The sequence below is a fragment of the Cephus cinctus genome, unplaced genomic scaffold (assembly GCF_000341935.2).
Source record: "Cephus cinctus unplaced genomic scaffold, Ccin1 Ccin1_scaffold1249, whole genome shotgun sequence".
Lineage (NCBI taxonomy): Eukaryota > Metazoa > Arthropoda > Insecta > Hymenoptera > Cephidae > Cephus > Cephus cinctus.
In genome coordinates this window covers 1-24,603 of record NW_014333698.1, presented here as the reverse complement: position 1 = coordinate 24,603, position 24,603 = coordinate 1, and the positions used below count along the sequence as shown (strand labels likewise).

The 24,603-nt window shown below is 39.0% G+C and overlaps 6 protein-coding genes and 2 long non-coding RNA genes across 14 annotated transcripts; 5 read left to right on the top strand and 3 right to left on the bottom strand.

Moving 5' to 3' along the window:
• The first annotated feature begins 56 nt into the window (after positions 1-56).
• LOC107272764 lies at positions 57-1,417 on the top strand. Its single transcript, XR_001539041.2, has 4 exons — positions 57-178; positions 859-1,000; positions 1,065-1,173; positions 1,304-1,417. It is a non-coding gene; the product is annotated as an uncharacterized LOC107272764 (long non-coding RNA).
• Positions 174-4,934, bottom strand: LOC107272750 (gamma-aminobutyric acid receptor alpha-like). 3 transcript variants are annotated; one of them, XM_025090059.1, is made up of 8 exons: positions 4,597-4,934; positions 2,682-2,905; positions 2,291-2,358; positions 2,005-2,225; positions 1,795-1,877; positions 1,325-1,690; positions 1,070-1,230; positions 556-994 (listed from the first exon to the last, which is right to left on the bottom strand). In XM_025090059.1, the coding sequence occupies exons 1-8, from the start codon at positions 4,617-4,619 to the stop codon at positions 773-775; spliced, it is 1,368 nt and encodes a 455-aa protein (XP_024945827.1). In that variant the 5' UTR covers positions 4,620-4,934; the 3' UTR covers positions 556-772. The 3 variants fall into 3 exon arrangements, with proteins under 3 accessions (XP_024945825.1, XP_024945828.1, XP_024945827.1); XM_025090057.1 differs by lacking the exons at positions 2,291-2,358; positions 2,682-2,905; positions 4,597-4,934 and adding an exon at positions 174-472 and having other exon boundaries at positions 597-748; positions 815-994; positions 2,005-2,250; XM_025090060.1 differs by lacking the exons at positions 2,291-2,358; positions 2,682-2,905; positions 4,597-4,934 and adding an exon at positions 174-472 and having other exon boundaries at positions 597-748; positions 815-994; positions 1,795-1,897; positions 2,005-2,127.
• A 209-nt stretch (positions 4,935-5,143) lies between these two features.
• On the bottom strand, positions 5,144-6,489 carry LOC112495106. Of its 2 annotated transcripts, none has more exons than XR_003061334.1 (3): positions 6,132-6,489; positions 5,881-6,062; positions 5,144-5,524 (listed from the first exon to the last, which is right to left on the bottom strand). It is a non-coding gene; the product is annotated as an uncharacterized LOC112495106 (long non-coding RNA). The 2 variants fall into 2 exon arrangements; XR_003061333.1 differs by having other exon boundaries at positions 5,144-5,416.
• LOC107272752 (gamma-aminobutyric acid receptor subunit beta-like) lies at positions 5,935-11,047 on the top strand. The gene is made up of 9 exons (XM_025090056.1): positions 5,935-6,065; positions 6,667-6,776; positions 7,649-7,716; positions 8,020-8,165; positions 8,409-8,566; positions 8,644-8,928; positions 9,031-9,264; positions 9,355-9,617; positions 9,692-11,047. Exons 1-9 carry the CDS (start codon positions 6,004-6,006, stop codon positions 9,842-9,844), a joined length of 1,479 nt encoding a protein of 492 aa, XP_024945824.1. The 5' UTR covers positions 5,935-6,003; the 3' UTR covers positions 9,845-11,047.
• A 41-nt stretch (positions 11,048-11,088) lies between these two features.
• LOC107272754 (lipase 3) lies at positions 11,089-13,815 on the top strand. 2 transcript variants are annotated; one of them, XM_015750227.1, is made up of 7 exons: positions 11,089-11,166; positions 11,937-12,210; positions 12,368-12,482; positions 12,557-12,803; positions 12,927-13,167; positions 13,257-13,399; positions 13,470-13,815. In XM_015750227.1, the coding sequence occupies exons 2-7, from the start codon at positions 12,012-12,014 to the stop codon at positions 13,617-13,619; spliced, it is 1,095 nt and encodes a 364-aa protein (XP_015605713.1). In that variant the 5' UTR covers positions 11,089-11,166; positions 11,937-12,011; the 3' UTR covers positions 13,620-13,815. The 2 variants fall into 2 exon arrangements, with proteins under 2 accessions (XP_015605713.1, XP_015605712.1); XM_015750226.1 differs by lacking the exon at positions 11,089-11,166 and adding an exon at positions 11,173-11,597.
• A 142-nt stretch (positions 13,816-13,957) lies between these two features.
• Positions 13,958-21,551, top strand: LOC107272748 (guanine nucleotide exchange factor for Rab-3A). Of its 3 annotated transcripts, none has more exons than XM_025090050.1 (8): positions 14,180-14,324; positions 14,398-15,989; positions 16,078-16,155; positions 16,220-16,860; positions 18,018-18,744; positions 18,830-19,087; positions 19,180-19,835; positions 19,929-20,070. In XM_025090050.1, the coding sequence occupies exons 5-8, from the start codon at positions 18,055-18,057 to the stop codon at positions 20,053-20,055; spliced, it is 1,731 nt and encodes a 576-aa protein (XP_024945818.1). In that variant the 5' UTR covers positions 14,180-14,324; positions 14,398-15,989; positions 16,078-16,155; positions 16,220-16,860; positions 18,018-18,054; the 3' UTR covers positions 20,056-20,070. The 3 variants fall into 3 exon arrangements, with proteins under 3 accessions (XP_015605693.1, XP_024945818.1, XP_024945817.1); XM_025090049.1 differs by lacking the exons at positions 14,180-14,324; positions 14,398-15,989 and adding exons at positions 20,128-20,194; positions 20,302-21,551 and having other exon boundaries at positions 19,929-20,031; XM_015750207.2 differs by lacking the exons at positions 14,180-14,324; positions 14,398-15,989; positions 16,078-16,155; positions 16,220-16,860 and adding exons at positions 13,958-14,152; positions 20,128-20,194; positions 20,302-21,551 and having other exon boundaries at positions 19,929-20,031.
• Positions 21,552-21,772: 221 nt separating this feature from the next.
• Positions 21,773-22,514, top strand: LOC107272763 (probable DNA-directed RNA polymerases I and III subunit RPAC2). Its single transcript, XM_015750242.2, has 3 exons — positions 21,773-21,940; positions 22,021-22,121; positions 22,187-22,514. The coding sequence occupies exons 1-3, from the start codon at positions 21,923-21,925 to the stop codon at positions 22,380-22,382; spliced, it is 315 nt and encodes a 104-aa protein (XP_015605728.1). The 5' UTR covers positions 21,773-21,922; the 3' UTR covers positions 22,383-22,514.
• Positions 22,506-24,093, bottom strand: LOC107272757 (40S ribosomal protein S2). Its single transcript, XM_015750234.1, has 3 exons — positions 23,636-24,093; positions 23,084-23,432; positions 22,506-23,023 (listed from the first exon to the last, which is right to left on the bottom strand). Exons 2-3 carry the CDS (start codon positions 23,429-23,431, stop codon positions 22,529-22,531), a joined length of 843 nt encoding a protein of 280 aa, XP_015605720.1. The 5' UTR covers position 23,432; positions 23,636-24,093; the 3' UTR covers positions 22,506-22,528.
• Positions 24,094-24,603: the final 510 nt, after the last annotated feature.

The window sequence follows — 24,603 nt, the reverse complement described above, 5'->3', positions numbered from 1 at the left end:
ATCATCCTGAGTATGATTATCAACTTTAGATCATTTTGATACTTCCCTCTCTAAGAGATCAGTCAATCTGAGTCAGTCGTCTTAAAATACAGAAACGCGAACCAAGTACATAGGAAAGTAAGAGGATCTAACTATTATTTTAAATACTAAGCGGATATGCTGTATGGGCAGGAAATAGGTATTTGAAATTCAAGTATACTTCTTACTGACATTTTCTCTGTTTATTCTGTTCATTGAATATGTCTTTAATACACATGTTTAATGAGAGATCGATGCTATCGGTGGATCCTGCCATTTGAATTCCTCCTGATACGTAACGTATATCACCCAGTAGCAAACGTTTAAAAATCCAAAAGATGCTGGAAATACGATACGTGCTACTCGATCTATATAAGAAACACTGTTCACGTGTCTCTCAATACGTTCTCCATGCTTTCTATAACCGCCAGCAGCTTCTCTTTGTCTGCGTCTCCTGTTAGGACATAATTTAAACAACTGACAAGTAACGTTCATATTCGATAGTGCATATAATTATTTTCCTTGATGTTTAAGCGTCTATTTATATACATTATCATCTCTAATATGCATAGTCATACCGAAAGGCGTCGTCACCGACTAAGCAGTACAGAAATTGTCGCCACTTGGGTAAACGTAATTCAGTTTGAGTTTGTCTTTCAACGGTACCAGGTTTACTTGTCGTCGTGGAAGTTGAGCGACGAGAGCCTAAACTGTACAGCCCAGGATCTTGCTGTGTGGAAAAGAAATTTTTCAATTAAGAAATTAATGTTTCTCCTTTTTTTTCATATGTACGCACACTGAAAATCTGGCAAATGATTGAGTTCCTCCTTCTGGAAGTAGTACCGGATGTAAGATAGTCACTTTGAGGACTTCTGGCATCAAAGGATGATTCAAAAACCTGCCCATATTCATCCTCGGCTATTTCCTCCACGTCTTCCCATTCTTCGTCGTCAATAGGAATCTCGCCACTCCCAACCTATCGGTAATGATAAAATACTTGCCGTTCCACAGTCCGGTTAATAATATTTCACAATGGACTTTTATAGAATACCTTAGTGAAATAATGCACGCCAGCAAATTCCAAAAGGGTCGCTATGCAGTATCCGAAGCTCATTAAAAGAAACCAATCTAAAGCTGTTGCATATCTGACCTTAGGTAGGTCAGTTCTTGAATCCAGACTTATAGTCGATAGCGTCAGTACCGTGGTTATACCTTTGGAGAGTATATTTAGGACAAAGAGTCATTAAAATTATTATTCATTTCCTGTCGTGCTTTTTATACGTAGAATGATATTGCTGCTACTTGCCAAGACCAACTCTGTCGCTAGTGGCTTCACGATGAATCCAAAAGGACACCCAGCTGAGTACAACTATCAGAACACACGGCACGTATACCTGAACATAAAGATAAAGATTCTTACCAGAGTCTATATATACTATAAGTGTTTGTATAGTCTTATAATATTGTTTTACTTGTATCAGAAAGTAGCCCGTGTGTCTCTGGAGATTGAACGATACTTGAAGAACAGAAAATTCTCCTTCCCGTCTAGCAAATGTTAAGTTTCTGTATGGTGAACCCATGAGGTCAAATTGCGATAGCGCCATTCCTGATACAAAATTCACCGAGGAGCCTTCCTGCCATTCGTATATCAGTTGACCGGATGTATAAGCGTCTGAGAAGTATTAATAAAAATAAGACATTCGGTCGTATAAATAAATATTGTTTTTTTTTTATATATATATAGAGTTATCTGGGACTGAACATTTAGTTACTCACAGCTTCCTAAGATAAGCGGACAGGATTGACGATCCATGGGGAAGTTTCTGAGCTCCATAGGACACTTGGCCTTTATGGTGAGTCTGCTTTGTAACATGTACTTCTTGAAGATCAGATTAAAATGGATTGTCGATGGGTTTATTAATTAATAAAAAATTAATCGGATAGGTGAGAGACTGGTGATGCTATTAATGAGACTGATGAACGCACCTCATGGAGTAAAGAATATCGCCATCCTGTGATATTCGCAGTAATTTGTTTGGCACGGTTATGGTATGCACATAGCTGTGCTTACCATTGTAAAAGTATGTATCAGGTCTCCAAATTCTCTCCAACATTTTAATGCTCAAGCTGAGGGACTTAATAGGGCCCAAAAAACTGAGACGGGAGTCCCGCCAATATTGTCGAAAGTAACAGTCCATAGAATAGTCCTAAAACCATTGTCTTTTATAATTCTCAAAGATAAACTAAATAATACAAAGGGCATAGAACTCACCATGTCCAATTCAGAAATAGGACCCATACTCCTGATTAAAATATTAGTTTTAACCACCGTGGGTGTACCTAAGTGTTTTATAGAAAAATTGAGAATTACGTAATCCCTGTGTGAGATTATACAAAAAAAAAAATCATAACAATTTTGTAACCATCAATCCCCTTAATCCCCAGCTAACTACTTTCAGCCCTCGGTTCCAATGGAAAATCCCTCTATCATCCCCGACTTTCATTGAAAAACCATTAAGCTTTTATTCGTTGGAATGCCATTTTAATTCATATCATCCTGCAGTGAGCTGGACAATATCACTAACGCATCAGCGAGCCAGAAATGTCAGGATTAGGTGGGGATTATTCTCTATAGAAAAAAAACTACCCCCTTAGTGTCATACCCTTGACGTGAGTAGGAAGCTGACTGTTTTCATAGTTCATCAGTAAATTCTCCAGAACCATTGTGATGTTCTTGGAGACGACATCATTCACGGTAGCTCTTCTATTTCTGACTGGAATACCAGTTGTCCTGGTCGATGATATTATCCTTGTTGGTCTCTTTTCAGGGTTGTGCTCGTATCGCCTAGCCAGGATGGAGGTGGAAGTCAAACCGAATACGAAGAACCTGCGTTAAAGAAAATCCTAAAGCTATGCAAAGCACGTTGCATCGCCAGCAGGCTCTGTGTTTCACCACCGTCGTCACCCACATTCTCTGCTGTCCCTTGGCATACATAGGATGCTTGCGAACTACCCTACATCATCCCTACATAATGCTCACTCAAGTAAGAGGATAACAAGAGAATAATATCATTTTTCTATCTAGTATAATTGTACTTGTATATATATTTTTAAAAGGCAGTCTGGATCAGAAATTATCATTACTAAGATTATACTCTGATAAATAAGAAATAGAAAGTTGGCTGGTATAAATACCTATCATTATGAATGATAATGTTACCTGACAGAAATATTTATCCAGTGGATAACTTCCTGTGGAAGTTAATACATATGAAAATGAAAGCCATTCTGGTATAAGGGAGTTTTAGTTAGACCATTGGCAAGTGAGTAGAAATGCAAGGGTTTGTCTTCTGGGATTGTAACCGTCGGGGGGGAGGGGCAGATGGTTATAAGTGGTGAATGCATGAGGGTGAGTCGGGAAAGAGAGTCCTCGTGATCCGCTGAGGCAGCAGCGCACACCGCGAAAAGGGCCCGCGTCATGACTTCAAGTGAACCTCGTTACATTTTATCATTATTGATTTACACTTTTAGTATATTATTATATCATAATACTCTATTTTGCACTGTAGATCTCATTCGGTCGATTTAACTCTATCAGATCTCTTTTTCTCTATATCTTTACCTTAATCATTTCCCTGGTGTATTTTAAATCCTAATAGGACGTCTGGGTGGACTTGAATGTCTCGGATGTTAGTCGTAGATTGGTGCGTTAACGAAAAGAAAAAGTCTACATGGTTCCTCACTTTCCATTTGTGGATCCCAAGCATTACGTCCAGAACGTGTTCGAGGACAGTCACGTATCTTACACTTGGAGTACGATTTCTCACCCTTTAAGGAAGCCCATAGCTGGGAGAAGGATCAAACGTCGTAAGGGATCTTTATACATTTTTGTTGGTTTTTATTTCTTCTTTTTTATTTCCTATACATTTTTTAGGCCTTTATATACCCTTTTAGATTTAAAGGTGAATCAACTCTTTTATTGCTATGGGCGCGTATATCTGTCCGGCATGCTTTTAAATCTCAAGAGCTCCACAGTCAACGGGTTAACAAGGTTCCTTGGTAATTTTCAAATTCTACTTCTTCCAGTTTTATACAATTTTTGTGTAATTCTATCATTTTGTTTATTTCTTTTTTTAGGCAAATTAGAGAAGATAATACAACATTCTTAACGAACTTTTGCAATGCGGAATGGGCAATCAATATGGTGCAAATAATTCTATGTTAATGTGGAACTTCGACAAAGGCTCAGAGTAGTTTTTGTTCGTTTGCAGCTTTGCAATTAGTGGAACGAGTGAATGTTTAATCAGTACACACAAATATCCTGCACCGCGTTGGATAAATAAAAATAGAAATAGAACTGAAAACAGTGTGAGATACGGTGAATAGTCAGTAGTACGGCAGATGATGGAAGTTTTACGGGTCACGGATTTATTTTGCAGTTCGTAATTATCGGTGAAAAGAAAAAAAAAATACAAATTTCAATCAAAACTTTTTCACAATATTTTTTGAAAGTTAAGGAATTATTCTCAAAATTTGTTGACTGTTACTTAAACTCTTATAAAGTTATTTCGAACTCACGTTAAGCGCCAGATTGATTTCATCTTCTCTCTTGATTCCACCAAAGAGAATTTAACGTTACTTTATTGAAAGTGATTGCTTGTAAAGACACCCCAATTCTATAAGTTTCAATAGTAACAGAGGGTAGTTCTCTTCTACAGTTTAGCGGCACGTCTCGCGTGGAACATCGGACAGACCGCGTGGCTCTCTTGATCCCCTGGTAAAATTCAGCCCCATTGGACGCGCAAACTCGTGGAATCACCCCCGACTGCATCCTGCGTATTCGGCGGCAATCCTCCCTCAGTATATAGAAAGGGATTGAAACTTTGTGGTTTAGCGGGAAGAATAGGCCTGACGAGGTATGCATCTATCTAGACTAGCGCCTTTTCAAAAAGCAAGATTAGGGCTTAACGATGGGAGTTGTTTGTGCCTTAAGTATCTACCCCGTTGAATTGCGTTGCAGGGGAAGAATTATAAATTCGCAAAAGAACATATAACTATTGAAGTAAATATTTAGAAACGGTATGCAATGCGCTATGAAATTGTTATTGATATACTACACATAAACTGGGCTAGTAATACTCAAGCTTTATTCATAATCATAGGGGATGAATATTTTGTGAGACATTTCAAAGGATCTCATCCAGATGGAGTCTCGCATCGGAGAACATTCAGGGTTGACGACATGCGCAGATAGAGCAACCCCTACGAGAGGATTGCTCTTGATTCGCGAAGGGGATGCTGTTCGCTCGAGCGACGCTTGTTTCATCCTCAAATATTTCCATCATCGGTCCATACGAGAAATAGGAATATCTTGAGCAACCCTGTGCTGATCTCTAATCTGTGTATCATTATCTTCATTACAGATAGCATACAGAATATCCTTAAAGGATATTGTACACAACACAGTGTCAAGTGTCCTAGTGGCCTAGTGTTGTTTGGAGGATTTCTATAATGTCATCAAAAATGACCACTAGTAAGGATTTATATCACAAGGATCAAGATCGATCATTGAGGCATATCATACAGCTGGATCACTATAGATTCTTAATATAAGAAATCACGGTAAACATCTTTGGAATAGAAAGTTGACACGTGCGACTGCGTGTCAGAATTGTTGTAATAGCAACGCACATTTCACCAGGTGGTGCAAGGATTTTAAGTGCTGTTAGAAAGAGTGAAGTGGGATAGAGAAAAGGAAAATTAAAAAAAAATTAAGAAGCAATACAGTCATGAAGATTTTTAATGCGCGTCGTACTCAGCTTAAGAAGTCAGGAATCTTAAGAGAACAATGACACTTTTTACCACAATCTACTTTCGGTATCCCTCGGGGATACAGGGTCCTTCCTGCCTGAAGAGGATTGTCCATCCAGTGAGTTTCTTTTTCATGTGCTGACGAGAAGTGCCAGTCACCCGGGGATTCTCAGGATGTCGTCACGAGAAGTCCTGGCTATGTGTTTTATCCTCTTACTGGGTCAACGGATCGCCTGGTAAGAGATCCTTTCTTTTTATTTGAACTACTTATTTCTTTTCTACGTTTCACATACTTTTCTTACCGATCTATCTGCTATGATTTGTAATCCAGATGAGCATTCCGCAGACTATGGTACCTGCTATGATACTAACCACTATGTAATACCATAGAATAGTATTGATAGGGTAAAAACAAGGAACCAGTGACATTCTTCTTATATCCTGATAGTATTATCGTAATAGATTATTCACCAGGAGACAGATTGCGATAGTTAATGTAATTATTCCCAGGGACCACGCAAGATCAAGTCCCGACGGTGTTAGATCGTTGCATTCCATCCTTTAGAAATTTAGTTGAGTATCCATTAAAAGTAGTTGTTGATTAAACTATAAGTATTCTTTCATATTTGATAGGATTTTGACAGGTTTACTGTAAAGACTATTTATTTACTATATGATAGTCATTTATTCTCATTGATACAAGATTATACATATATTGTTTTCAAAATGAATATACTGTGTACACGAGTTTTGACTAAACTGTAAAAAAGTTATTAATTATTTTCAAAAATTAACATAACCTCATAGTGAAAAATTATTGTTATTTACATTTCACAGGGCTGTCGTCCAGGGCAATACTGGAATGTCAGACAGATTGGAGAACGTGACACAGACAATTTCAAGAATTCTTGAAGGATACGACATTCGCTTAAGGCCAAATTTCGGAGGTGAGTTTATTGCCGTTGTACTCCAAAATATATATAGTTGGAGTTTATACAAGGAGAAGCATCGTCAAGGAACATGTATTTAAAATCGTTGAAGACATTACTTCGTGTCTCAAGGATACTTCTTTGTCCCGGAGTAATAAAGATATCAAGTGGTCGTTACTTTTAACAAGATGATTTCCTTTAAATTGGTATCAGTTTACATGGCTCGCTACATCTTGTATCTCAATTCCACCCCAATTTTCGTGTTGCGCTATTTTCTGTCTCCGTAAAATTTACGGCATTGTATATAGTTTCTGTTCTCATCTTATTGTTCCACAGTATCCCAGATAAATTGCAGGTAGAATTACAAATTGTACGTTCTCACCAATCACGACGTACTTAGTCATCCAATTCAACTGTACCGATCAGATTTTGCAGTTGTATAATATAATCGATTCGTTATCGCAATTAAAATGATAATTTGTTACACTTCAGCTGTATAATACTATATGATACAGCAGTAATCCATCCGATAATCCACCACCCATTCACCACCCTCCAAAAAGCTGGCAACCTGTATCATCCGTGTCCATTTTTTTTCTCTTTTCTCCTATATCCTCCGTTCTGCTCATTTCATCGATGGATGCTTCGGTTTTACAAATGGAGGAGTGGTATCCCGAGAATGAAATTTTCCACGCCACTCGAGTCGACGCGATTATTAGCGTTTTTTAATTGAACGGCTCGATGACTGGAAATAACGCGTTCTCCGTTACGTCCTGAAAATCCATCCAACTTTAATACGAATTTTTTTAGTTTTTCACTTTTTCAGTTGGTCCATCCTACTTCCAGCATTCACTTTCTTCAGCACGATTAACTGGGTTATCTATTTCCAGGCGAACCACTTCTAGTCGGTATGGATCTGACCATCGCAAGTTTCGACGCCATCTCCGAGGTGAACATGGTGAGTAGAGTAAGAAAAGAGTTTCTTAATACTTGTCCATATTTCCGTATTGGATCAATAGAAGGAAAGAATTTCACATCCGGTCGTATTCATATATTACACAATTTCAATTCCACCTTCCATATTGTAACATCCCTCGCTTCTGAATTTCCTATTTAAGATAGTGATATCATGTTGGCCCGTAGGGAAGGAAAAAAAATAAAATAAATCCACGATGCCTTTTTGAGGATGATCTTTCAACATCCCTAATGTTCCGCCCGGACGAGTCCCATGATATATGCCTGATGGATCAATGCATTGCAGGACTATACAATAACCATGTACCTTAATCAATACTGGAAGGACGAGAGGCTGGCTTTCTCTCACGAGGAAGAGGTACTGACGCTGAGTGGTGATTTTGCAGAGAAGATCTGGGTGCCGGACACCTTCTTCGCCAACGACAAGAACAGGTTAGTCAAATTCTTGGATGTCCTCATCAAAGGAAATCGATCCATAACATCGCACTGACAGCTTATCAGTGTATGTATGTGGGTTAAAAGCGGCTCATGCAAAATAGTTCTCTTTAAGCGAGAGTCCTCGGCACTCTGACCTCGTTTCTTTGGACTCTTGCACTACGTATGCTCTCTCTTACAGTTTTATAGTAAAATTTTTCCACCGTTTACCATGACTGATGTTAAATTTAATTGTTACAGCTTCCTACACGACGTCACTGAACGCAACAAACTGGTTAGACTGTCTGGGGATGGCTCGGTCACCTACGGGATGAGGTTCACCACGACTCTGGCCTGTATGATGGATCTACATTATTATCCTTTGGATTCACAGAACTGTACAGTCGAGATAGAGAGCTGTGTGTATTCGCCATTATCTAATAAGTAGTTGGAATGATTGCACGTCATTGGCACATATGTACTATCTTATTTCCAGATGGATATACGGTGCTGGACGTTGTCATGTACTGGAAGGAGACTCCTGTTCGTGGTGTCGAGGAAGCTGAACTACCTCAATTTACGATTATCGGTTACGAGACCAATGATCGAAAGGAGACACTAGCTACTGGTATCTACCAGAGGCTCTCGCTAAGCTTCAAGCTTCAGAGGAATATAGGATACTTTGTCTTCCAGACTTATCTGCCTAGTATCCTAATCGTTATGCTGAGCTGGGTCAGCTTTTGGATCAATCACGAAGCTACCAGCGCGAGAGTTGCTTTGGGTATATAATTATTATATAAAAACATCAAATAACATATCAATAACATTGAGAAAGTTTTATATTGAGATATCATACTTTTTTGCCTTTCTTTTTTATTATTAGGTATTACGACTGTACTAACGATGACGACGATATCGACCGGTGTCAGGAGTTCGCTGCCACGGATCAGCTATGTCAAGGCCATAGATATTTATTTGGTGATGTGTTTCGTATTTGTGTTCGCTGCTCTTCTCGAGTATGCCGCAGTGAATTATACGTACTGGGGTGCCAGGGCCAAGAAGAAGAGCAAGAAAAAGGAGACGACCGAAGAGAAGCGGACTTTGTCTCTCAAAACGGGTGAGATTATTTTACTTTAATTGTTTTGTTGATTTACCTTATTTATTAATCGTCTGGCATTTTTTTTTTGCAAATACGAAATCTTATCAGGAAGCAAAGCAACCGTCTCGCCATTCGCCGGCGGTCCGACGGACGCAGATATTATAGAATTACAAGATCTGAGAATGTCACCGCTGCCAAGTATCAGGAATAGGTCGGGGCTGGTGAATGCCACTACGATACCAGGAGTAGGAAGGGAACATGACCCCGTCAAATTTCCACCAAGTTTTCGAATCTCCAGAGCGGCTGGGTACAATACACATGGTAGAAATAGCGGTCTGCGTTACAGAGGAATGAAGCAGCAAAAACCGAAGGTAATCAACAACGGGATTGATAAAAGAATTCGAATAATTTAACTGTATACTAATCATTATTGATATTCGTACAGGTTTTACATGCTCTACGTCGTGGAGCATCCGTCCTGAGAGCTTCGATGCCAAAGATCAAGGACGTTAATATCATAGACAAATATTCAAGGATTATCTTCCCCGTGAGTTTTATGCTCTTTAACGCCGTCTATTGGATCTTCTATGTTCTTTGAATCTGTAAGCCTCTCGCCTTCGGGAGGGACCAAACGATCATGATTCTGCAGTTCCTTACAATAGGATCTCTGATCGTGTTGCCCGTGGCTATAATCTTATACCACCCAGCCATTAATTTTGCATCGTGGCTGCGAATCGGCGCGACGGTATATGTATCGCAAGGCGGACATGTATATTTGCATACAAATAATTGTATCATCAAGAGATTTTCGCGTAACGTATAGATCTTACTTAATGTTAGATCTAGGATTAAAAATCAAATTTAAATAGAAGATCTAGGATTAAGAATCTAGCTCTAAAAGTAGACCTAAGACGATGACGACAAGGACAATATGTTCCTAAGTAATTCTGGCCAGTTATCGGCTAAGATTGTTTATTTTCTGTGCAACTTTTAAAAAATTCTAATATTTTAGCCGCACGAAATATCCCGTTGCGTGATGCGTCTTGATTTAGCATAATAGAAGCTGCATGGATAAAAAATTAATTGCGCTAATTTTGAGACACTACAGATCTAATGCCAGAAAGAGTACTTGAAGTCCTCGACGCTTCCTATGTAGGAAGGAACCAAAAATATAAAAGCCCTCGAAAATGGCGATTCGAAAATAAGGATGACTAAATAAATATCATCAACATGATTCACAATAATGAGACATATGGTGCAATATACGAAATATCTTTTATCAATTATATACTATCCAGGGAACTGTATTAATATTAAAATGCTAAAGGAGTCGATGTGTATTGCAAGTAAAATATTAGGTAGATACCAAAGAGTATTAAAAAAAGAAATCATCGAAGTTTCGTCAAGTTATTGATGATTACTTTTAAAAGATCTTGTTGTCGAGCTTATACATAAAAATATATTTATGTAAATTCAAAGTCCATTCGGAATGGACTTTGGGACAACAGCAAAGAGAAAACATTTCTTTTAAATGATCGAGCGTACAAACGATCGGCATTAAATTTGCGGAACACTGCCTTAAATAATTAAAGTCAAAAGAGACAGGGAAAAGCAACAAGATTAGAGGAAAAGAGAAAGAATAAGTTATATGAGCAAAATAATGAAGAATCGTTTGATCGTTCGCATAATCGTTGACATTGGTCGTTGATCCTTTTAAGGATTATCGGATTGGCTGGTACATGATATTGAATCTTGTCTTTCTTTTTCAATAATAAATGAAAGACCTATTATCATCGGATAATTAAAGAGCCTGATTGCTCTCTTTTTCTCCCTCTTTCAATCCTCCCATCCTTTCACCGGCCACATGGCGAAACGTGACCGAGACGCAGTTAGAAGCCGTCAGAACTGCGGGTGTTAAAGGTCTCAGAAATTACTCATTACCTCCCACTCATTCTTGCTCTGTACCTCCGTCACCATTTACATATTATTATTTGACGCTCCGTATTCTTGTTGTTTGAATACTTTTCATTTGTGCTCATTCCATGTGTTCTCCCGCATAACCTTATCGAATTCTCTGTCACTGACAAACGTCAAGCGTCTTTTTTAACTGCTCAGTTGAGTTTTCACATTCTTCCCTTTCACTACTCTATATTGCTTTCTACCTGTAGTACCTCGACGATGAATTGTATATTTTTGTAGTATAGTGTGTAACACGTACGGTTTGATTCTCCTGACTGTGTGGTATTATCAGGTGTTTGTTTCTTTACGTATTTCGAACGAATTTCATCAGTGTCATTCTACATAGAATGAGTAAAGAAGTAATCCAGGATGTTGCATGTATGACAACAACGGTGCGTTTTTAGTTTTCATATATTAATATTCATTGATGAGTTATTGTCGGATATGACTATATTATTGCTCCTGGAATATTCCAAAGAAAATATTTGCTCAAGGTTGTCAGAGTTATTTTAGTTTGCTCTATCATATCATCTGCAGTTTAAGAAGAGATCATCCTTGTGCTGTTCTGCATTATAAACAGAGGCCTAATTAAACACAGTATAATTAGTGCAATCATAAATGTATTGACCATACTTAAAAAAAAAACGATAGGATAATAATATATGTATAACTTATCAGCATTGCAAATTATTTTGTTTTAAACACTTGTGATTTCATATTGGTAATTGCAGCCTGAATTGATAGTGGCTCATGGTTATACCGCTGAGGTACACCGTGTTTGGACTGAAGATGGATATTGCTTGGAAATGCACCGAATACCCCATAGGAGTTCTAGCAATCCTGTCTCAAATGAATATTTGCAAAACTCCATGGAGACATTATCAGATACTATCAGACAAAAGCCATCCCTTTCCAGTGGAATGTCAAAACCACCAGTGCTAGTGCATCACGGTCTCTTATCTAGTTCAGCAGATTGGGTTCTTCTTGGTCCAGAAAAAGCCTTTGGTAAATCAAATAAATAAAAGCATGATACAGTCAGCCATAACTGGAAAAACTTAATGATGTTGTAATCTTCTCGAATCAATGCAGTACAAAGTCCATGTGGGCTCTTGCCTGTTGATTGTTTTCATTCCATACATACTGTTTTATTATATTATTGCAGCATACGCACTTTGTGACAGTGGTTTCGACGTTTGGCTAGCAAATGCACGGGGTAATGCATATTCACAACACCATAAACAATACACTGTTAATGATAAAGAATTCTGGGATTTCAGGTAAACTTCAATGTGAGTTAACACATACATGTTATTTCGCAGTTCTCATATTCTTAATGTAATAATCATTGCAGTTGGCACGAGATTGGATATTATGACGTACCAGCTATGATAGATTATATCTTGGAAACTACAGGACATAATAGCCTTTATTACGTAGGATACAGTCAGGGTACAACTGCATTCTACGTAATGGCAAGTGAGCGCCCTGAGTATAACGCGAAGGTCAAGGCAATGATAAGTATGGCACCAGTAGCTTTTCTTGCAAATCAACGCAGTCCTTTTCTTAAATGCGTTGTTCCATTCCACGCGCTGATGAAGGTATGACGTTATTGTATTTGTATTTTTATGATTAAATTTTTTCTCTTTATCAATTCTACTCTAATTCTTACATTACAGTGGCCTTGTGTCACATTCAATTTGTATACTATTGACATTTTACAGTGGGGCTCTCTGTTTTGCAACATGCACCGATGGTTTCAACGCAGCAAATTGCAAACCAAGACGCTTTCCGGGAACGTTCCAAGTATGCTGGCAAAGACCATATGTATTTCCTGTTTAAATCTTGTGGCTGGATTCGGCAGTAATCAATTGCAAGACTCAATGCTTCCATTAATATTTGAGCACTTTCCAGCGGGATCCTCTGTAAGGCAGATTATTCACTACAGCCAAAGTATTATGTCAGGTAAATCTAAGAATCTTCCAATTTCTAAAAATAAAGATACTAACAGTACATAATGAATGTTATATCTAAAAATATTGTTGTGTTTCCAGGTACTTTTCGACAATATGATTACGGTGTGACAAAAAATCTCAAGTTGTATGGGTCAATGCACCCACCCAATTACAATCTCGAGAAAGTAAAGGTTCCAGTAAGCATCTTCTACAGTGAGAACGACTTTCTCACTGATCCAAACGTAAGCCGACTATAATAATCAAGCGTAAAATTACTTCCTTGGAACCATCTCGAACGATCTTTCATTTCAGGACGTGCAAACGCTTGCAGACAAACTGCCAAACGTAATTGCAAAGCACAAGATAGAATACAGAAAGTTTAATCACATTGATTATCTATGGGGTGCGGACGCCAAGACTCTCGTATACAATAACGTAGTTAAAATGCTGAAGCGTATGTAACATTAATCATTAACAAAACTAAAAGGAAAGTGTTGCTAACGAAGAAGGACACTATTTCTTTAATGATGCATTCGATAATACTTTGTCATTGTCTACCAAGTGGGTATCCTCGATACTAAACGTTAGTTAGTCATTGCTACAAAAAGTTTTTATAATTATAAAGCCTGTAAATAAAGCTGCGATATTTATTAAGAAATCATGAAAAAAGCAGTGCACCAGTTATCTACCCAGCCGGATAACATATCTGACCCGTTTCTACATTAGGATCGTCATTCAAATTTAATTAAGAAATTCTCCGCAAGGGGCGCTGCTCCGTTACGCGATGTCAGCCGCAAGATTGCTCAGTATCAATTTGATAGCGAAGGAGGATGTGTGTGTGTTCCTTGTATCACAGCTGGCGACTGTGAATAGTTTCAAGATAAATTTATACGATAGTGCTCCGAGCAGCTCCAACGTATATTGGAATCTGGACACATCTCATTCGAGAACAACAAACTTCTTCAACTTCTTAATATCATCCGACTGTAAACAGGGTACGTAAGCATCACAGAATCCCCTTCCAGTGTCGTTCCTGTAATACCCATGGACCATTCGATCGATACTCTCTGGATGACTCGATACACTTCGGATTGGGGTCGAGGTTCTTTTAATTTGGAAATTGCAAAGGCGTAACATACATTCCAAGAGTTGACACCAAATCCCAATGTAAGACTCTCATGCATTCAAAATTTATTAGTGCATCCAGCATTCTGTACATCTATATTTGTATGCTCCCCAGAAGGAATGTCAATCCCACTTAACGTATACTGAGCTTATTATATTTTTCGTGGCGACTTACGCAAGAATCCGCCCTCACTCTATTATATATTTCTCAAGGATATACAATTTTACTGCATGTATGCCAAGAGACAGTGGAACTATACGAAATAGTTAGCATATCTCCTCTGGGATTGTTTCATCATTCCCGCTAGAAGGTCTACGATGCGTGTAGTATACACCAATATCAATAGAACAAAGGCAAAGCTAACAAAGTGAGGACCGGAAGACTTGAATGTGAAACATTACAAATGAAAAATCACGCGTCAGCGTCTATGGAAAAAAAGGAAACTACTTCGTGCAGCAGGAAGCGTGCCTCTCATTAATTTGATTTCAATGTTAAATTGAATCACGGGCCTTCATTTCGCTAACACGTGTAAAGTCGGACATCAGTTTTCCACACCTGTGGCTGAATGTACTACGTCGGTACGTGCGAATGAGTTGAGACCCAGTCTTTGAGATCTACAGGTAGAAACAGCTTTCACTACGTGATATGGCTACAGGGAGAAATCGGTCGTGTGTACGTTTTCCCAGTCGAGCGATAATCAGTCAGAAAAATAAATACATGTCCCATGATGCATTTAATCAATGGATTTTGTATATCAAAATAATCACGTAGTTAGGAACAATAACAATGGAGTTTGACAGCTGATCAATATAAAAGATGATTCATTATCAGCTGATATTAATCTGGATTTTCATTCAATAGGTGAAACAATGCTTTTATTTTTCTCAAATATTGTTCATTGTTTGAAATAATCGGCTTATATATAATATATATAGATATATATTTTATGTGCTCTGATTATAGTAAATGTATAGTGAGAAACTGACACCGTTAGTCGGAGCGCTCTACTTGACAGCAACTCGAAGATTTCCTCTACTGCCTTTCTAAAAGTCGAATGCCATGGCGATGCTCTTTGCAATTCGTGGGAAGAACAGACGCCCGTTGCTCCAGAGAGTGTAGTAGAGAGTCTGGAGAAGGAGAGTCACTAAGAGATTGGCAATAAATATGTAAAAGGAGAAGGAGAGAGGGAGAGTGAGAGGAATGGAGAATTCGCAGTTACTCGAACTACGCATTTGAAAGTCAGGGCCGGTGGCTCACCCGACAAGAATCGAATTCCATGAGCGACCTGATGGAACTTCGTATCCACTATGTTTCTCTCTTTCCCTCTTTCCCTATCAGTCAAACTCGCTATCTCGCACTGCACGATATACTACGGGAAATCACGAAACCGGTGGGACGAGTTCCCATGCCAGGAACGTCACATCCCGTACTCCAGGCTATTAAACCGGAGTCCTACGTCCGTGGGACCATATGGAGAGGAGCTTCATGCACGACGTACTTATTTTGCAATAATGTGAGGTCAGAGTTCATACAATGTGTTACCCTTACTCTGACAGTCGTGTTCATCGATCTCAGCCCCTAAGTTGACCTTTGCTAGGGGCAACGATTCCGAGACAAAAATAAACCTCTGCGTCACCAACCCCCCTGGACTTCCACCGTAACTGCTATGGAAAGAATTTTTACTCTTCTTGCTGAAACTGTACCGTGTAAAAAATTCGTTCATCTAAACGCAAACGATTGGATCAGAGTCAGCATACGAATTGTTAACTGAATTCATGCATTTTGTACTCGTAGGTGCATCGAGAATAAGAAAGGGTTAACTGTGGAATTCATCGTGCCTTACGCAGTCACGTCACGGACCAGAACGTGACGGTATGCATGATATGATGCATGTATTAAAAATAAAAAATATTAATCTTTTTCTTCCTTCTTTTAGAGTCATTAAAGCACTCTTCTCTAATTCTACAATAATCTCCCTGCTGTCCAGCCACAATATACGTGCATAGAAATGCACCGTGAAGAGGCACGATAAAAGCTAAGTAGAGGACTGAATAGGTGGATTCCTTGCGTATGCCCGTACTTATACTCAAAGGAGATTGTACTTTCGTCCCTTCGACAGTGAGATTCTAGCACGATTGAACATTCAAGAGATGCCGATCAGAAAGAGAGAACAGAGAAAGAGAGAGAGTACCCGATAGAACCCCACGTAATACTATCTCCGTGTATTCAGGATACACACGCATGTCTTCATTCCTTTATGTCAGAAAGACGGAGTGGGAGAGAGAGAGAGGTCTCAGGCTCAAGAAAGAGCGAGAGAGAGGGGAGGGCAAGAGATAGTGGGAGAACTGTATACACGAACCATCGTGAATCTCCAGTCGAAAGGACCCGATCAGTACACTCGTCGGTGCCTCGAGCGATTCTTCAAATTGTTGTTTGCAGTTGTGTAATGTGTACAAAGACTTTAATATATCTTTATCAGAACTTTTAATTAATTTTAAAATTCGACAAGTTTATAAAACCTAATCAAAGGACAATTTTGAAGACCTCGTGAATACTCGACTGCGTCAAACACATCAGGTATACTATATATATACATGTAAATATCAAGAATGCTCTCGAGATATCATATCCATATTACAATTGAATAATAATGTATTCTGTTATCACGTCACGCTTTATAATTAGTTTTAGCTAACGAGCATATGGATTAACATTATATTCTTTTCTTCGATACGAAATTATGTATCTTCGTAAGAAAATCATTGTAACCAGAAGAATGAAGAAAGATCATGGAACGATCCAAGGCATTTTGAATCCACGTACTGTACTGTAACTATACAGAGTCTGCCTGGCGTGAAATGAGATTTACACGGACATAGTTTGTACGGCTACGAAGAATCTCAGCAATATATATATAAACATATATATATATCTATACACATTCTCCATACTCAATGTGAGAGCTTGGTTCTCGGTCACACGCTCAGCAACCAACAGTCATTATAACTCAATGGCGTTTTGAACCAGAAGCCTGACTGTGTATGATAATCTTGTACAGCATATTCCAGATGCATAAAGTATATACGTGAGATCTAGCCTACATGTTTGCGTACGACCGCCTGGGTAATTGACACTGACTCGTGATAGTACGGAATCTATATTGCTCGAGTAGCGGGTGTCCGGCCGTACCACTCGCCGACTGTTTGTGCTCGGGATCGGCGATATAGCCATGACGCAATTCCTCATCGCGATTCCCTCCTACGTACTTTTCCCAGAAAAAATAACTCCTACCGGGACTCCCGCCATCCCGTTATACATATAGTACCGTGAATGTACGATATGCTTGAGGTTTTTCAAAAAATTTGTCTCTTGTTTAAGTGTTACGTTATATATATGGATCGATTGGGGAAATCGTTTGACTGTTATTTAGATTTCTCATTGTTTCCGTTATCTTCTTGAACCGCTGGAATTTTCCTGTACTCTCCGTGCATTGTGTTATTATTACTGTCTTGCGCCATTGTATAATGTTATATAAAATAACGTGGGAATGCTCGGGGACGAGCCAGGAAAGGGAGGGGAGGAAATTATAGTTAATTGTTAATGGAGGTTGAACATTTTTCAAACGAGTCTTGAAGGATTTTTCAATTGTTGTCTCTGCAATTGTGTATGTCACGTGACTCCCTTAGTCGATTGCTGTAGTTGGCTGGTTGATTAATTCAGTGTCTTAATTGTAGATTTGCAAATGGACGGATAAGCCAACGTCGGGCAAGGATGAAGGCAGCTGAGCAACAGCAGCAGGAACACAACTCGATGGATTCGAGTGAGTCTGTTGCCGTCGGTGGCGAATACGCCTATCGACCTCTTACTACTAAGCACAGACGGGCTGGGAGCACGGGAACCACCGGAGACGAGGAGTACACCACCGACGAGGATGAGCTTTATGCCGACGAGACGGATTGTGCTGGTACCAATTTACATCCGCATCCTATACTCAAGTCGGACCTAGCTAGAGCAGCTACTGATCTGTTTGGTTACGCTAATAAGAGGGACGATCAAGATGAGGAACCTACCAGTCTCTTTGACGAGGAGGATAGCAGTAAGGCTCATCAAGCTAGAGATGCCGATGCGGATAAGGCACCATCCCCTTTCACGTACAACGAGGAACACAATTATGCTATATTATCGAAACAGCAACAACGAAATTCGCCTACTCGCGAGGGTTCTAAAAATTTATGTAATTCCGTGGAATCGAAAAACGATGTGAAATCTCATGAGGAGGAATCTGTCGATCAGGTCAATAGACCTGGAGACTTTAGAATAGGAATTGAGTCTAGTACTGATGTGTCGGTATCTTCGGTAACTGTTGTGGACGTGCCAATTCCTGAGGGTGCAAGAGAGAGTCAGGAATCTCATAGAAAGTCCTCGCTTCCCAGTGAGACAAGACAGCAAATCGAGTCTGAGGTATTTCTTATCAGGGGTATTTAATTATGAGAGACTAGAAAGAGTTTGTGTTTTACTGATTTCTTTTTTTTTTTTTTTTGTGAAGGTTGAATCTCAAGCGAGGCAGGAATTGTGTATGTCGAGAACAATGTTCCTGGAGAACGACGGTCCGCCGTCCCCAACGACTGTACAGTGGGAAAGAGCTGTAGCGGAAGTGAAGGGACATGCAGTGGCTAAACTGCAGGACGAGCTCAAGAGAGCTCACGAGGAATTGAAACTCAAGGACGAAGAAGTGGCCAGACTCTCAAGAATACGGCAAGACGTTGAGGCGGAACTCGAGGAGCTCACCGCGAGTCTCTTTCAGGTATGTCACCACATGCTTACTTTCTCCTGATACATAGATCCTCTACGGGTACTCTAACCTAGTTATTAAATGTAATTCATGCACTACTGAAGGAGGCTCACAATATGGTGAGAGAGGCGAACGTGCGACAGGCTACTGCCGAGAAGCTTCTTGCTGAAAGTCGTATGAAGAATGAAGTTCTCGCGGCTGAAGTGGCTGCTTTGAAAACTCTGGTGCTTACCTCGACGCCCGCCAGGCCAAATCCACATTTGCATCCGCAAATTGATACCAGAGGAAGATCCGGAGATGACGGGCAACAACAGGGACTCTTTGCAAAGAAACATCGAAGATCGCCTTCGCATTTCAATCTCAAGTATGGACGAGAAAACTCACCTCCGGACTCGCCGGTCAAGGAACAACGAGCTTCACTGCCTAGCGACAGGGATATATTTGAACGTGACAGGGAAAGGGACAACACCAAGGAAAGGGATCGCGATAGGGAACGGGAGAGAGACAAGGAAAGGGATCGCGAGAACAGAGACTACGGACTTGAGGTTGATCCTCGCGTGCACACGGAATTTCTAAGGTGGAAGTTAAATCCTTCTGTCGATAAGAGCGATCCTTTTGTGGCTAGGATGTTCCGGGAGGATATAGATCTCTGTTTAGACTTTGCCAATAGAGAACTTGGTGCTAAGGTTAGGCAGGCCGTCTTGGATGGGATCATCTTCATCGAAGCTATCAGTGATAAAAGCAAACTCGCTTTTCCCAAGTAAGAATCTTTTTGATATCTTAGCTTTTGATTAACTTTAATCTTAATCATTGTGTTATCGCGTTTTCCTTTATCTTATTATTTCTTTTACAGGAAGTGCGCACTTCTGGAAGCACCCCGACAATGTCACTACCGAATGAGATTAGGAGACCAGGAGAACCAGTGGCACTGTATCTCACAAATCTGCCGCAATCGAGTGAGTTCTCTACGTTCCATTTAGTATGGGATCTTCAAGCGGCGACATTCTTAGTCCATTTCAATATATTATAGAATTGTCTACGTTAACTTGCAGATCATAGCGGTTTGCGATTTTCTAAACTACCTACGATACATCAAACGTGGCCTTGTCAAAAGTTCAGGTGAGCTCTTGGGACAGGAATTGAACGGTCATTTAGTATCGTTATTAATGTCTCATAACAGTTCTTAAGTTGCCCAGTAATTTTAATTAATGAAATTTACTTTTCAGTCCATGACATTTACTGGGAGATTACTCGATTACGAAAGGAAATGGTTTTCGCACGCTTGGGCTTAGCGTTGTCTTCTTAAAGTCCTAATATCCACACACGCCTAGTCGAGCGTTCTTTGCTGAGATACATTTTGCTATATTATTGCTGGTCCATCATCCCTATCTGAATCAAAGGGACCCCATACATATTCTGGGATATAAAATTATCAGAAATGCAATGCCATCATTGAAAATGGCCACGCAGCCATATACCGTATAGGGAGTACAGAATCTTTTGAAACATTTTTTAACGACATAATATATTCTTCTTTTGTTATATCGCTATCTATCACAAGGACAGTGCGATAATGATTAATTTTAATTACAAGAAGTGTTCTGAAGCGATAACGAACTGACCAGGAAAAATTATTTGATACATAAAATGAAAGCAGAGGAACAGGAGATTACGAGGAACAAAGGATAGTACTGAGAGTGAATGATTGCGCAATCTAGGAGAGAATACATGACTTGTTATTATTACATTACTCGACATAAATTTATAATTGTTTCATCACGTCGTTATGAAAACGCGAGGATTTGAGAAATTGTAAATAATATATAATACTCTGTGCATCCTCAGGGTATGATTTTTGCCATTTTTTTTATTCTTGGCAAAAAATCTGTCCGGGACATAGGAAATGGAAGCTCGCCGAATCATCGGTATATAAATACTATATAACATTCTACCATGTATATATTATACGAATGGAGGAAATTTAGAATTTTTTTTAATCATCGTCACAAAGTGACAAGAACTTCTTTGCCTTGATAAAGAACCAAAAAATATTAAGATTTTGACATCGGGCTCATTTTATTTTCCCAAAGGTGAATGTTTTCCTTCGTCTGCAAACATTCCGAATTACTTGATAATTTGCGTCAATCATTTTCCAAGAGACGATTGATGTTATTTGTCTTCCATATTTAATACCCATGTAATCGGACTGCAGACAGGTAAAAAAGAAATAATATCCTTCAATTTTGTTTTTCGCCACGCAATCGACCTAGTTGCAATTGCCAAATCTGCGTATTTTATTGCAGTGTAGGAAAGTTGTACCGACTCAGTGATACTAGTGTACGTTTTTATGTAGAGAAATTATAACATTTGTGAATTATTAATGTGTGATACATATTGTAAATATTATATAACTTTGGAAAGTCTCTGATGAATCTCTTGTATTTAATGAAGGAATTAATAAATATTATTGCCATTATGGAAGTCTAGATCTAGACGCGGGACTGTTGTAGGGTACTCCAGACTGAATTAAAGTTATAATTCATAAAGTCTGGTGCATGATATACTATTAGCAGAGATGCTATTAGAATCTCTGCTTTTAAAATGATTTGACAGTATTTATATAGCATATATACTTAAATAATCGAATAGAGCTACTTTGGTAAACAGCTGTGCTCAAATATATAGTACGGCTTATGACGTCAAGCTGCGCGTGTAAACGTCAAAGAAAAAGTTAAGAAGACATATTAAATCTATTTTATATTCAGCACACAGACGCGTTATTATTTGAGTTCTATAATACATACGTGCATCAAGTATTGAAGATAAATATTTGTATAATATTTAATAATGGGACGACTGGCAGAGGTAAGTAATATTTCTTCATAACCTCAAAACCCTATTTGTGTGTATGCACGTGGATTGATTCATTGTGTCTTCTGTGACAGCTTGCTGGTGATGAGGATACTGGGGATAGGTGCAGAACATTTGTGTTTCAAGATGAAGGACATACTTTGGGAAATGCTTTAAGGTCCATAGTATCTCGATAGTAAGTACAATGATTTTATTAAATATTTTTGTTTGGTAGTCACTTAGGATGTTCTTTGTCGACAGTCCTGAAGTATTGTTCTGTGGATATACTGTACCACATCCGGCTGAAACCAAGATGCACTTTAGGATACAAGTGTCTAATGGCAGAGCAATTGATGTTTTAAGAAAAGGGTTAGAGGATCTTGAGAAAGTTTGTGATCATACTAGTAAAACATTTGAAGCAGCCTGGGAAAGCTATAAGAGTGAGCATGTGGCATAAGATCAATAAAACAGAATAATTCTTATAGATATTTGTAATAAATGCTATAACTTATGACCATTATTTTATATTTTTTATGTAATATTGGATTAGTGGAAATGAGGGTGAATAAAAAAAAGTTTGTTCCATGGAGGATCAGTTTATTTTTAAGCAACCTCCGCATGCCTCTGGCCAGTTACAGGACGATGATTTTTGGACAGATAATCTGCATGCTCCTGATAAGGCGCCTTAGTCAGGGGCAATTCCTTCCACAAATCAGGAGTTAGGTAGGCGTATGTCTTGGCAATGGCTGCATATGTAGCCTTGGCAAAGTTACCCAGAGTACCAGTAGAGCCTCGAGCAGACGTGTAGCAGTCTTCAATACCAGCCATCTGAAGTAACTTCTTGGGAACTGGAGCCGAAACAATTCCAGTTCCTCTGGGTGCAGGGATCAACCGCACCTGGACTGAACCACACTTTCCAGTAACCTTGCATGGAACTGTATGGGGTTTCCCGATCTTGTTACCCCAGTATCCACGACGTACTGGAACGACAGAGAGTTTGGCCAGGATAATAGCACCACGGATGGCAGTGGCTACTTCTTTGGAGCATTTAACTCCCAAGCCGATATGGCCATTACTGTCACCAATAGCAACAAAGGCCTAAAATCAAACAAAAATGTAAGTAATAGAAAATCAAAATTTTTTAATTGAATTATTTACCTTGAAACGTGTACGCTGACCAGCCCTAGTCTGCTTCTGAACAGGCATGATCTTGAGAACCTCATCCTTAAGGGAGGGTCCAATGAACATATCAATGATCTCATACTCTTTGATAGGTAAGGAGAAGAGATAGATTTCCTCAAGAGTGCGAATTTTTCCATCCTTTACTAGACGCCCTAACTTAGTAACAGGGATCCATTCCTTGCTATCTTCCTTGCCACGACCACGGCCACGGCCTCTACCTCTTCCTCCGCGTCCTCGTCCACGAGGACCTCCACGATCTCCACCTCCTCGCGAGCCAAATCCTCCACGGAAACCACCACGTGCGGCTGGAGCAGCGTCCGCCATTCTGTAACAAGTATTATCTGAGCATAACTACAGATATAGAAACGGCATGTGGCTCATCGAAAACTCTAATTTCCTACAAAGATTGCGCGCTCTTTATGTAATAATTAGAAAAATCTATTAAAACTCAATATTATTTACTCAGTTAAATAAGAAAAGGGCCGATATATAGTTAAAAAATAGTTAAAATTCGAGGAGAGCACTTACGTTACTTCTTTCTGCAGAATATGGTCACGAAAGAAAGAACGCTTTTCACTAGGGCGCCACTAATAAAACGATAGTTGGATAACAAAAGTGGCGACATCTCCATAGGAATGCCTCAAACTTCTTAACAATATTATATTCCACCTAAAAAGACTAATCATCTATCATCAATACAACTCAAAGAGAGAATTCAGCTTTTTCTTTGCAATTTCAAAGAGTTTTATAATGATCTAACTCATATTATATAAAATATACTTTAGTTTGTGATTACCGCATTTAAAGAGGCAACAATTTCTAGATAGCTTATGTAGCGTCATCTCATCGTCAAACCGCGAACTTTTCGCAGCTTCGATTTTAGCTTTACAATTTGTTTTTCATTTTATGAAAACATCTTTATATAACAAGTAAAATTTGATTTTCTCTCGGATATTAACAGTTGGAAATCAGAAATCCTGGCCAAGAATATTTAGAAGTACTGAAAATTGCCCAAAATTGTGTACGCGCAACTTCGCCACGCAGGACTCGGCGAGTGGGGGGGAGTGGGGGAAGCGACGAAGACAGCGCCCGGACTCCGAGCGCTCATTCTTCCTCGAGCCGGTCTCCTATACTGGTCTCTTGGAAATACCCCTCTCTTATATTTTCAACCTTCTTCTTTTTCTATATTTATTTCTTTATCCTTCATTCTTTACTTTCTAACTTATCTCTTCCCTCGTTTCTTCTTTACTTTTAAAACTCTATTCCTTACTTTTCTACATTTTGACTTCTTAATTTCTATTTTCATTTCTGATTTCTCGTTTGACTCTGTTCCCTCTCAGTTTCCATTGTGCTTGTATTACTTTTTCTATATTTATTTCTTCTTTACTTCCTTATTTCTTTATATTTCATTCTTTACTTTGTTATTCATCTCTTTCCTTGTTTCTTCTCTACTTTTTGACTTCTTCATTTCTATCTTCATTTCTGATTTCTCGTTT